This window comes from Zonotrichia albicollis, chromosome Z, assembly GCF_047830755.1.
Source record: "Zonotrichia albicollis isolate bZonAlb1 chromosome Z, bZonAlb1.hap1, whole genome shotgun sequence".
Taxonomy (NCBI): domain Eukaryota; kingdom Metazoa; phylum Chordata; class Aves; order Passeriformes; family Passerellidae; genus Zonotrichia; species Zonotrichia albicollis.
In genome coordinates this window covers 57,352,492-57,365,972 of record NC_133860.1, presented here as the reverse complement: position 1 = coordinate 57,365,972, position 13,481 = coordinate 57,352,492, and the positions used below count along the sequence as shown (strand labels likewise).

Below are 13,481 nucleotides of genomic sequence, written 5' to 3'. Positions count from 1 at the left end.
TATCTGACCAGAAACACATGTTCTGGTCTGATGAAGCCTGGACACTGCAGTTCCCCCCCGAAATTCCATCTTTGCAAATGTTTATGGAAGGTATTGACAACATTATAACATTAGAAACCAAACAAACCTTCAAATTCGTTGCAAATTTAACAAGATGTGTTTAGCAAACAGGAAATGTTACTCAAGCTCTGAGTCAAATGGCAAGGAGGCAGTTCTGTTGGTCTGCAGCACCATGGTGGTCAGCGCTACTTCATCAAGCCTGGGCTTCCTTTTATAACACCATATTATTTTAATATTCACCAAGCAGATTGTATTTGTTTGTGATTTCTAAAGCCAGCCAGAATTTGAGCTATTTTTCCAAAAATAGAGCAATCAGTTTTACCTATGATATGTTGCTGTTGTTTTCTTTTTTCAATGCCACATATGTATAATGGTCCTAAAGATTTGAGATCACATTACCATTGTTATCACATGTGTGGAGGGACAGGTTGATTTCTGTGTTCTCATAGGATATGAGGTGGAATTGGACACACTGGAGAAAGCTAATAGGTACTGTTTCTTCGGAGTTAAATTTATTGACCAGGTTTTGGAAATAACTGAAATTTTCCTTTACAAAGGCTGTAGCTCCTAGGTTTTGCACAGGTTTTTTGTGCTGTAAAGGAAACTGCAGAAAAGTAAATAAGCACATATGAACTACAGCAGCATCCATCTAATGGCTGATGCTTTTGCTACTTGGGGTCTGAAAAATTACAACAAAGAAAGGTAAGGTTAAGATAATCAGCAGTTGTATAAGAACTGCTTAAGCCATCATCACATATGGTACATTAGCAATGTAGATGGATTTAATGAAAACTGAGATAAGTGCATGCATCTGTCATCAGCCAAACCTACAAAACCTTTTCCTCAGAAAATGAAATGCAATGATATAAGCATTCATCTGTAATAGACTTACAACAACTCTAAATGGTAAAAGTACTGCTGCTTTAACGCATTTCATGAGCTAATGCTAAACATACAGACAATTCCTATGACAATTACCTTGAAGAGAACAGATTTTGTGATAGGTCATAATCAAGCACACATCCTTAGATTAAACAACACCAAGGTAGCACATACTTCTGTAAGTCACCCTGTAATACAAAACTGAGTGCGATTTGTCACACCATTTCAGCCTCCATTACAGCTAAGACACTAGTGTGGAATTTTTCAAGCTTCATAGGAAGACTATTAAAATGGATAACACTAGCAGGCATTTTAAAGAAAATTCTCATCACTTGCCAAGTCATGCTCTTTGAGGTATCTGCCAGTGTGGGAGGGATGCACGGTCTCAAGGGGGCCTGTGTTTCACGGTCATCTCAGGCAGGGGGCTGCAAAGTTCATTAAATGATCTTATCTCTCTGTTGGTTCTGTTCAAAATAGCCTTGATATGATGAAGGATTTATGTTACCCACACTTCAAATAAAAAGTACCGAGGGATGCATTTCATTACTGCTCTGTGACACTGGAGAAGCCACGGCTGCAGTGGTAATATTCCTCGTTTGTGTCACACAGAGAATTTATTTGCAAGAGTCCTGCTCCAAAGGTAAGAAAGTATTTGTTTTTTGTAGTGAGTTTTCCCTAATAATGTCAACAAGAAATGTATTTGTTCTCTAACTTTAATTCTCACAAAAATATATTCTAGGAAAGATGAGAGTGTGAGGGAAATGCCAGGGAAGAGTGCCCAGTTTAGCAGAATTCTAAGGAAGCTGAGTAGCATTGATACAGAAGAAATATTTACAGATAATTTCCATGTCACAATCCTGAATAAAACACCAAGAGATATGACTGTACATTCTCAACTGATGGGCTAATGCTAGCCAAGGTAACACACACACACACACACACACACACACACACACAGATACACTCTCTTTCTCTCTCACTCATCTCTCAAAGGCTTTTTAACTGTGATCTGCTGCCTTGAGGCATTTTAATTCAATGGTAGGCACCTTCACATGAATCAGGAAAGATTTCTCTTGCATGTTTTCTCTGGACTGGATGATCTAATAAAGGACATGAGCCCTGGGCAAAACTTATCTTCTTTGATCCTAGACTGAGTCTTCTTGTAATCAAAAATCAAACAACAAAGCAAAGTGCATTCAAGATCCTTGACCAATAAATATTAATTTATTCTATATGGTTGATATTATGAATTCAGTAGTTCATAGGATCAGGCTTCAAATGTATCCAGCAGTGGGGAAAGCTTAATGATCAGAAACAACATTTGATCTCCTGAGCAAACCACAGCCACTTTAAATATGCCTTAGATACTGAAAATAAGAAGTCAATAAAAGTCAAATGAATATATAGAAAGCTCAGGAAAGGCACTTGGACATTTAATTATTGTATATCACTTTTGAATACCTGTTTGCTTATTGCTCACCTCTGTGCAACGGCCACCACAGCCCTGTTTGTGTGTGCTGGTGGCAGGATGCATGGGAATGCAGGCAGCCCCCACAGGGAGCCAGATGCAGGGAGTAGAAAAACCTGGGCAGCAGAGGGGTGAAGAAAAGGTTATCCAGGGATCATTTAGTAGTACCTGCATGGGTGGAGTTTTGGGCATCACAATGTGAAAAAGACATTAAACTAATAAAGAGCATCCAAAGGAGGGCAACAAGGATGGTGAAGGGTCTGAAGGAGAAGCCTTATGAGAAGCAGCTGAGGTCACCTCATTTGTTCAGTCTGGAGGAGACTGAGGACAGAACTCATTGCAGTTACAGCTTCCTCATGAGGGGAGAAGGAGAGACAGACACGGATCTCTTCACTCTTGTGACCAGTGACAGGACACAAGAGAATGGTATGAAGCTGTGCCAGGGGAAGTTTAAATTGGATATCAGAAAATGGTTCTTCATGCAGAGGATGCCTGGGGACTGGAACAGGATCCCGAGGGAAGTGGTCACAGCGCCAGCCTGACAGAGTTCAAGAAGAATTCAAGAGAGTCCTCTCAGGCACATGGTGTGACTCTTGGGGTTGGTGCTGTGCAGGGTTGGGAGCTGGACTTGATGATCCTTGTGTGTCCCTACCAACTCAGCTTACTCTATCACTCTGTCAAATGCAGCTCCAGCAAGAAGCAGAAAGAGATTTTTCCAGATGGAGCAGCAGAGGTGAGGAAACCAGCCAGAAAGGTGTTTGAAAGCGCAGGTCCAAGTCAGTCAGGTTATGCAGGAGGGCTGGCATGGGAGGTGAAGATGATGTGATGAGAAATTCAATAGACATGATGCCAGAGAGAGGGGAAAATCAAAGGGACCTTTCACAGAATCCCTCGGCTGCAGGCTGAGGGAGAAGAGGCAGTGCAGAATGGAAGGCAGCAAGTAGAAAAATATAAAAAAACAGGCACGGGAGCAGAACTAGGATAGTAATAAATGAATGGGTTACCTGGAGGAAAATGAAAGTATTGATTCCTCAAATGTTTTGTTCAAAAAGTTTTAAGAATTTTAGTCCTCAGCCAGAGGACTGCTGAACCCTCTAGTACAGAAAATCAAGGCACAGAATCAGTTCCCTCCAGTTTGATAATTCCATTGTTCAGGTGTCTGATATCCAGAAAAAAGTGAAAGCAGATGAAAAGAACTGAAGGCCATCAGATGAGAAGGACAGAATAAAATACAGTGCATGGCATTCAAAGGCATTGATGTTGACACCATAGCAGTATGAGATGCAAAATCCATGGAGCTACTGCAAAGCCTTGTCTTAATATGTTTGTTTGTCCAAATTTTCTACAACTGAAAAGCATTTGAAGAATAACTATTCTCCTTATTAGAAAAAATAGACTCAGATCCATCACTTCTCACAGAAAAGCAATAAAGGATTGTAGGAATTAGGAGAAAGGATAATGGTTGAATAGAGATTGCTACATAGTACTTGAGTGAAAACATTGTCAAATATTAAAACTGCTTAATGTATCTGCTAGAAATAATTTGCTAGGTGCACACCTGTAACTCCTACTAGTATTGCTCAGTCATCTGTCAGTATGGTTGTCATTTTCACACACAGAAAATTCCCAGTATGTGGAGAAATCTAATTAAATTGATTTATACCCAGAGAATTCTGGGTAATAACTCCCTCACTGAACACACTCTGGTAAGAGCATGTATTTCAAACTCTGCCAAATTATGAAATATTCGTGGCAGAATAAATAACTTACCTGGAATGCCCTCATTTCATAGCAAACTCCAGACAATACTGTTTGCAAAGGAAAAAGCACAGATTGGTAGTAATGCTGAACTGCAAGTGAAAATAAGATTGCACAGTATGCATGGAAAGTCGCACGTCTTCACTGATGAGATACACTAGTAATTTTTGGAAGACACTGGGACAATTAGGGACTTGTGTGCACCAGAAGACCATAGCAGCCTTCCCCATCCTCAGGCTGGTGCTCCAGATCATCTCCTCCCAAAACTGCTCATAAACAAGGCAGAAAGGAAGAGGAAGCTGTGAGAGCAAGCTGTGGGAAACCTCTCCCACAAGCTGCTCACGAGTGGCACTCATGACAGAAACTGCACTGTACAACATGCCACACAAACCAAAGGGTACAGGGCATTATACTAAAGTGCTCTCTCCTACCTCTGAAGAGTTTTAACCAGAGTCTGGAGACCCAAGTTAGACTTGAAACCAGCATGCTTCCCTAGGCAGGATCTCAAAGGAAGCATCAGTCAACCCTTTGAGATATGAATTACTGCCAGCTGCAGAAGCAGAAGATAAATGACATATCCTAGACCCAAGGAAAAATAGGAGAATCATGAATATGATCACTAGTCTTCTTTTCCAAAATCAAAACAGATTTCTGACTGGTTTTACATCAAACAGTACCATTGGCATAGATGGTATTCTCTCCTATATATATAATTCAATTTTTATAATTCAATGAATATATAATAACCATAGTCACAAAGCAGGGTCCAAGTAAAGTCAGAACAATAAAATATTGTATTATTTCTAGGGAAATGCATAAGACCCTGAAAACTCTGACTGACTGTGCTTTGTAAGAAACACAAGAAGGAGAAAAAATAGCTCTCCCGACTCATTTAAAGTTTTATAAATTTTAAAACTACATTTCATATAACAATGTGTTCTACTAGAGGAAGAAATTCCACACTTTTCTTTACATTCTTTCTTCTGCATAAGAAACTTTTGACTTCCAATTCTCTACATGAAAAAGTGTTTCTGGTGGTGGTAGTATTTTCTCTCAGAATCAGTGAATTTTAGCTTCAAACTATTGATTTTTCTTTTACATAGAAGTCGAGATGTCATATCAAATTGATTTTACATCCCTCTTTTGTTCAACCAATATAATTTCTGAGTTCCAGCTAATAGTACTAGTGTCACAGCTTCCCTAAGTTTGAAAGACCTCCTTTAGCAAATTGAGGCTAGATAATACCAAATTGCTCTAAAATTATCAAATCTAAAAATAAGCAGTCATTGTTATCATGTGTTGGATAAAGCCTTCCTAGAGGTTATCATGTTATTCCTTTCATTTGAGAGTGCCTACATTTTTCTATTGGCTTGCAACCATGCCTGTCAGAGAAGATTACCAGAAAGAGCCTCTCATTATTGTTCTCTTGAAGGATTGTCACTAGAGGCTTAAAAATATTTAGTCCTAGCTGTGGCAGGACAGTTAAAGTCAGAACTAACTGCAAGGTCTATAAAAGTGCATCACAACTGCCTGTGTGCTTTAATAGCATGTTTCTGCTCACCTGTTGCATCATACAGCGGTTATTTGTCCAGGTTGCTTTGGAGGCTGCTTCCCTGAAATCTTTTCCATTCTTCTCTTTCCCTATTAAATGAGGCCCCTTATCCTAACTACTCTGAATGAGGCTTCAAAGCATGAAAATAAACTGTTTCCAGGTGATAACTGCTGCTGCAAAGTCATGATACAGGCATAAGCCCTGTTACACTCCTCTGAAAACAACTGAAGTAGGAGAGAAAAATATGAGAGCTGGAGAAATAGTGACAGACTAGGTCTGATATCCCTGACTGCTCACATGCACTGAAAGTTTATGGTTTATAAAATGGATGGCAGGACAGAGGTGAATTCAAACATCTATGCACGTGATGCATAAAGGTAAAAGAAACCATGTGAGTTATTTCAGTGGGGGTATTGGGCAGTTCCTACAGTCACCATGAATAGGCTCAAACAGATTAATTCAAAATATAAGGTAATTTGGGATAAGGTGATTCTACAGTTCAGAGAAGTAAATGCTTCCATATTTACATACTGCGTTTATCAACGACATGTAAGTATTAGTAATGATGCAGAAATTCTGATGTGTTCAGTAACTTTGATCCTACTTGTACATATTTGAGAGTTCTCTAGCCATAGGGGAAATGAAAACAAATATTAAGAACTGAGGACCATATGTTAAGACAGTATAAAAGGTTAGGAGAAAATGACTTGGACAATGGTGTGCCTGATCAAACACACATAGAGAAAATATCACAGATCACAGACAGAGAAAAGTACTAATTCCTGTCCCTGCCCTACCTCACACACCTAAAAAAAAAAAAAAAAAAAAAAAAAAAAAAAAAAAAAAAAAAAAAAAGGAAGGAAAAAGAAAAGAAAAAAGAAAAAAAGAAGCCCCCAAATCTGTAATGGATAGCATTACACACACTTTATAGTCTCAACAGAGTTGTAACATTCTTCTAAATACTGCCAGCACCAGATGTAAAGCGAATAGCAATGGAAACTACTTCTAGATATCTCTTTTAGTGGCTTTAAATTTTTTCCTTGTGATTTTTTCTGCTGTGGGGGCAGATGTTACAAAGACACATCTACAAAATGCATTAAACCCAGTACCAAGAACATATCCAATCATATCAGGAGCCATAACATTAAAAACCAGTAAAGGATATGTATATTCTGAAAGTATATGCTAGGGTTCAATTACACCTCATAAAAATGAGTTCCATAATTTTGCCTTATTCAGGAGTGATATTTATCCTCATATATATATATATATATATATATAAGATGCATCCACAGTATATTAGACAGGAATTTATAATAGTTCAGAAGGATGAAGTTATTATGATTTGCTATCTCTTCTGATAAAGAAACCTGAAGACATTTTTTCCTGGCAGTCTATGTTGGAGCCCCAGGTATATAGGGGAATTTTTCTTCCTGCACTTCAGAATGAGCTATTCTTAGAGATTAACTTCTAGAGTGGAAAGTCCATTAGTTTTACTTAGATGGCTTTTACCATATCTTTCTCATACCTTTGAAGATTACTCCTCATACACAAAAAGTTTAAAAGGGTAGTAACTGCCACCTGAGAAGAAATATTTGGGTTAGCATAGATATATATGTGTATATTTATAGAATACATAAATTTTATGAAAACATGCGCATGTATTAAGTGAACTTTTTGACCTGAAATTGGTTATCCCCTAGCACAGCAATACTTGCAATTCACATTACAGACTAATGTCAACAATTATACATCCAGCTATAATTTGTTCAGGACCAGAAAATATGCTCAGTAATTCTTTTCTGCAAGAGCATCGTGTTTCTATTATTTGGAGGCCATGAGCTGACCTGTGAAGGCTTTACAGGGAACCACAGGGGAGTTACAGGGAAATCCCAGTAAAAAGGGGGTTCCTCTTCAAAAGGGCTGATTTTATCCTCTGCTCACAGTGTCTCTATAATGTGTCTGTCAATTTTTCACAAAACATCCAATTATGTAAAGGTGAGTTCCCAGTTTTGTGTTCCCAGTTTTGTGTTTTCTTATGATGCCTGGCAGGGGAATGGCAGCAGTTTCTTCCAGCTTTTCCAAGCTGGTCTTGAGGGGCTTGTTTACTATCTCTCTATGGCTCTGATTAAAATAAATTGCAAATAATTTCCATGAATTCAAACAATGCATGAGAGGGCCCTAAATACTTGTTAAAAAATTAAATTATCTGGAAAATATTATAATGGCATGTTCATGCAAAAACACATAGCAATTTGAAAGACAGCATGGATATACTAATTTCATATTTAATGAAGTTTTGAAAGTAAAGATACAATTTTCTGGCTGCAATGTGGCATACAGGGATTTTACTGTTAGCCTACAAAGAGTCATCCTGAGGCAAATATTCTTTCCCTAGGATAAGATTCACTCCAGAATTTATTTTAAGATGTCATTAACCAAAGCTGAAAGTGCAGAATCACAGCAGATACAAGAATATATTCAATGAATTTGAATCTATTTGAAGAAAAGGGGCAAATAATTAGTAAACAAGGTGGGTTTTGCAAGTCATCATCTTATGAAATTATGTGTCTACTTTTATATATATAAATTTTCTACATTTCCAAATAAAGCTAAGTGCCAGAATGATTAAAGGCAAATCATCAGAACAATAGTTACTTTAAAATTTTAGAGACATGAAAATAACAGGGCCAAAAAATCTCAATTAATATGGCAATTTTTTTGTTTGTGAGTATAGTAAAAAGTATCCTAATTGCTAAATTACAGAATACAAGAGTACTGTCCTGATTGTGAACATAAATGTCACAGTCAGATGGATGTGAGAGATATTTTAATTACACAAGTAAGAATTCAGATCGCTGTAGACAGCATATCCTTAAGTGTCAGAGCTAGGAAAGAAAACTTAAATAATGAGTCATGCCCCTAGTTATCCTGATCCTACCAAGAAAAGGACTGTGTGACCCTAATGATGAAAATCCAAAACATCAAGAATCTTCTTTAGCCATGAAAATGGATGAGGAAGCAGTAACTTGTCATACAGTTGTTTCAAATTTTTCCTTTAGAGAAAATGAATAGCCAGTATATGCGTCATGAAGTGCGGGGCTGTGAAACCAGCGACCTGAGGAACTTCTGGGAAAAGACCATCGAACAACAAACTCAGTATCTGCAAAGTGAAAAGGAACGTCAGCGAAGAAGTGCTCTGACAAAGTGGGTAATCTGCACCCAGAAAGCTTACTTGAGTTTGCATTGTAATTATTTTTCTTCAAAAAGTAATACCAATACTTAAGTCATGCAATGAAGTCTGAAGGTAATTTAGATTTATGGAAAATAATAAAGCTTCCCAAATTAGGATGTAATGCTAACGTGTTTAAGCTATGACATCATAGGATAGGAGAATAATTCACTCTGGTTCCATAATGAGTCCAAAACATAGAACTTTCTGAAATTACCAGGACAATATTTAACAGTGCAGACTTGTCTTGAACATAAAGGCTTCTGTTCAGAGTGAAGCTAGCACAGTTGTGTACCTGCCCATATTCTTACTCTGTAGTCTTCTTTCACAAGAAAATAGTTCGAATTTTTTAAGATTGTTTAATTTGTATATGGTAAATCCACTATGAAGCAGATGATCCAAGCATACTGACTGAGGCAACCACCATTCATAGCCATATCGACCTTATTCATCTACATTCCCCTTGATCAGTCACTGCAAGAAAGAGTAGTTTGCAGCAAGAACAGCACAGTTTTACTTCACATCAATTCTCCATTAGTTGAAGGCATATACTTTTGGTATTTATTATATTTTGGCTTGAGTTCATCTAGCGAGAAAGCAATTTCCCAAAGCCTTCCTCATAGCTGTATTTGCATTGACACTTGAAAAATTAGAGCAAGGACAGCCTTACATTACTGACCCTGGATGAAGGAACATTAGAATAGGTCTCCAGCATGTTTTATCCATTTGTGACTAACCTCATATCAGTGTTGCAGCTCCTCAACTGGGAAATTCCTCTTCTTTCTCTTTGAGTAAGTCTTTCTGTGGTACCTAGATATTATCAAAAATAAAATAAAGGGGCACATAATACTGAAAGCCACCTGTTATGTGCCTAAGAGAAGCTCCAAGATGTGTCTAACAGAAGCTTCAAGATGTGCAGCGTCTCCAAGGCTGGGGAAGTGCGGGGTGATAGGACCCAGCAGGTGGCAGCAGGCAATCTCCAGTGCAGGTGACAAATCACTCTGGCACTCGAGAGAGGGCACGCTGGAGATGGAGATGAACCACAAAGCACAGGTGATCTCTCACTGGGATTTAAGAGCTTGTCCTGAAGTACCATTCAGCAAAGAGCTCTAAAGCGGCAGGAAAATTTGCATGACAATTGGGAAAGAACGCCAAAGAATATCATCAGTGGAAAAGATGAAGAGTATAAAATCCATTCCATGTAAAATTATGAGGACAAGCTGATCCATATTTCTGTCCCTAGGCTCAGAAATGAATGGATGGAGAGGCTGGAAAAACGGATAAAGATGTTGAGGACCCAATCTGAAGACTCATCCAGCTGAAGAGCCCACACTCATTACACATTTGGGGGAAAACAAATCTGTTTTGTAGGAAAGCATGATGTAAAAGCTGAAGTCAGTTTTACTCTGTAGCTTAAATGAACTATAATTAATTAGCTGTCATTGTTTGAAGTTTCATATGTGAAATGTCAATTGTTGCTTTCAAGACTGCGCATCTGTCCCTTCATTTGATAAATGGAGAATGTAGCACTCTGAAGTATTTAACCCTAATCAATCATGGTTCACTGAGATGTAGATGCCTGGGAAAAGAGTTTAGTTACACAGTTGTGCTCTGCAAAAGCATTTCCTCAATATTTTAGGTTTCTGTATAGACTGACTGTAATATAATAAAATTAGATGGTTTAATGAATAGTAGAGATTTTAATTTTTTACACAACACAGCCCAGTTCAAATGAAGGAATCTAGAACATGCACAATGCCACCACATTCCTTTAGTAAAGCCCAGACTGGTGGGAGCTATAGATCCTAGCTGCCACCTTAGAAGTCACCTGTTAATTTGTTACCATACATATTTTGATAAGCAGCTTCTGTGAGACAGCTACAAGAGCTGCCTGATTTACCCACATTAACTTGGTCAACCCATATTAGCTAACTTGAGACACTATAGCAGCATTGGTAGAATAACTTTAGGCTCTGACACTGATCTGGTACCTGATCTGGCTTGTCTAGAGGTGGATTGATATCTCTGTTTCACAGAGTAGCTTGGTGCACTCTTGCAGCTCTCTGTCTTCATGAGAGACAAGCAGGTTTTTTCTTTAGCACCTGTTCCTTCTAAGACCCAATATTTATTCCTTAAAGACCCATACTTTCAGAATTTAACCGTTTTCCTCTTCCACATTTGTCATTAGTCAAAAATGTTTCTTGTCCCCTTCCTAATGCTTCATTAGGAAATGTAACATTTCTTCCAACAATATGAAAGATTTTCAGTCGGCCAGCATAATCAAATCACTTCCTTTTTAAGGTGACTGCTTTGTTGCCACCAAAAGATTAGGGCAATGTTCTGCAAGACAGGTTGTTTTGAGGATGCTAAAAATCTCTTCCTTAAATCACTTAACATTTTAGTCCCTTTCTATAAGACTGTTTCATTACCACTGTGGTAATTCATATTGCTTCAAAGCAAAGAAGATTTGAATTGCCAGTGAGGCAAGAAGAGAACAATAGAAGGGCTTGGAGTTTAAAAATATGTAGAAAATCTGCTCTTCTTAAATAAAAAATTTGAAGAGTTATTTTTTTCCTTCTTTATCTATCACCTTTTAAATCCACTTTTGTGGATGGCAAGGCCAAACAGAATTTATTATGTGAATTTGAACATGTAAATAATGCTTAGAAAGCCTGAGGAAATAATAAAATCATGAAAAAAAATTATGACCTTGGAGCTTTAATTCAGAAATCAAGGTGTCAGCAGGAATGTCCCCAAACTTAAGAGCAGAGTTTGCCAAACACCAGAGGAAAAGCCACTAAGTCCATGTTCTTTGGTTTATTTTTATTCTTAAGCTATTCTAAGAGTAACACCAACTGTGAATATGAAGGATCATAGCATAATTACAATAAAGCTGGGCTTAAGAAAACAGTCACCAGATAGCACCGTAACTTAATATTGGGCTCTAGTAAAAAGTAGATTTCTTTGAAAATGTCAGTTAAGAAGTTTCAATTCCCCCATCCCCTGTCTATGCCTGGTGCTTACTGAAGCTCTAATCCAACGTCATCATTAAACAGTTTGGGGGTTTATATCAGTTTGGCCAAAATTAGAGCTTGAACTGATCTACGGGAAACATTTTCCAGTCCCTCATTCATTGTAAGTTATGGCACAAACAGGGAGGTACAAAAGAGGGAGACAGAGTCAGCATATTTTAAAAATTAAAGCCATAGCCCTGGAATAAGCTTTTGTTTGCTTCTCACATAGTTTAGATCCATCTTGCTATTCCTCTCATAAAGTAAATCAGAATGAGGAAAAACCATAGAGAGCTGGGAAGAAAATGTGCCTGGAAGTGACTTCCATGCCAGTTCCTCATTGCTCATGCATGGTTACGTGGTCACTTAAGAATGCTCTGGAATAAGTCCCTATCAGGCTAGAACACCCTAAAATCACCTCTTTAAAATGACAAAAGGGAACTTATTTTTTACAGAACATGTCTATTCCAGCTCAAAGCCAAGAGGAGTTCTGAAAATATGTTTCAAGAATTAAGCCACTTCCCTTTGAGCTTTATAATTCCACCTACAGTGTTTAGATTAATTATTTCAGACTCAGTTTCCACAGTCCTAGATTCAGGACTTTGGGCCACGTAACCTTCATTTATATGAATAGTAATAATGTGTTTTGATCAAAATTCACCAGGGTAATGCAGGGGTAACCTACTTAAGATTTTTGTAAACTACCACACAAAACATAATATATATTGAGGAAATAAATATAATCTAGAGTTAATGAGCAAAAATAAAGAGTGTGAAAGCATGAAAATTTAAATCTAAGTGTCAAGTAACAATCTTAGCAGAAGCTGGAGAAGACTCCAGGATAAAAGTGGTTCTGGCAATTTCAAAACAAAAATATTAATCTTTTCTCTACTTTGAAGGCCACAAGAGAAATTAAAAGGAGGAAAAAACAAAACAAAACAAAAAACCCCAAACCACTGCAATATCTGTGAGACTCGGAAATAAGCCACGGCATTATAAAAAGGACTAGAGAAACATTACTGTAGGACTGGAAAAGTCATCAACTAAAACCTGATAAAATCAGCTGGGTTTTATAAACTCATTATAGCTAGAGAGGATGCTTAGATACTCTTCAGACAATTTTCCTCCAATATGCAGTTTCAGAGCAGTGCATTATTCAACTAAACAGTTTTAACTTAACTCAAATGTTTATAAAATAGCTTCTTGAGTACACACTTCATGTATTTTGATTTTTTTTCTATCCAGATTTTCACATTGTTTTTGAGTGTAACAGTGTAACAGCAAGAGATTTTGACTTATGCCAATCTGATTTTAATAGCTTTGCAATTAAAATGTGGTAGATACTTGCTTGTCTTCCTAGCTTTGATTATTTTGCCACTCCTTTGCTTCATCCTGACACTGAGTAGCAAGAAAATGCATGTCACTTTCTCATTACAAATGCATGATACAGAACATTTTGGAAAAGCTTGCAACAGTGACAAAAGCTAAATGCAGTAAAACTTTACCATTCTCTGAAGC

The 13,481-nt window shown here is 37.6% G+C and overlaps 1 protein-coding gene across 1 annotated transcript; it reads left to right on the top strand.

Annotated features, from left to right (window-relative positions):
* Positions 1-1,435: 1,435 nt before the first annotated feature.
* On the top strand, positions 1,436-13,250 carry FAM240A (family with sequence similarity 240 member A). The gene is made up of 3 exons (XM_014269010.3): positions 1,436-1,582; positions 8,783-8,927; positions 10,196-13,250. The coding sequence occupies exons 1-3, from the start codon at positions 1,441-1,443 to the stop codon at positions 10,272-10,274; spliced, it is 366 nt and encodes a 121-aa protein (XP_014124485.2). The 5' UTR covers positions 1,436-1,440; the 3' UTR covers positions 10,275-13,250.
* Positions 13,251-13,481: the final 231 nt, after the last annotated feature.

What these genes read in the sequence shown, in the direction of transcription:
- FAM240A (XM_014269010.3), top strand. Translation starts at nt 1,441, where the DNA reads ATGTTACCCACACTTCAAATAAAAAGTACCGAGGGATGCATTTCATTA. An exon ending in GCAAGAGTCCTGCTCCAAAG is followed by an intron (nt 1,583 to 8,782) that starts GTAAGAAAGTAT and finishes TTTTTCCTTTAG; the next exon opens with AGAAAATGAATAGCCAGTAT. An exon ending in CGAAGAAGTGCTCTGACAAA is followed by an intron (nt 8,928 to 10,195) that starts GTGGGTAATCTG and finishes TTCTGTCCCTAG; the next exon opens with GCTCAGAAATGAATGGATGG.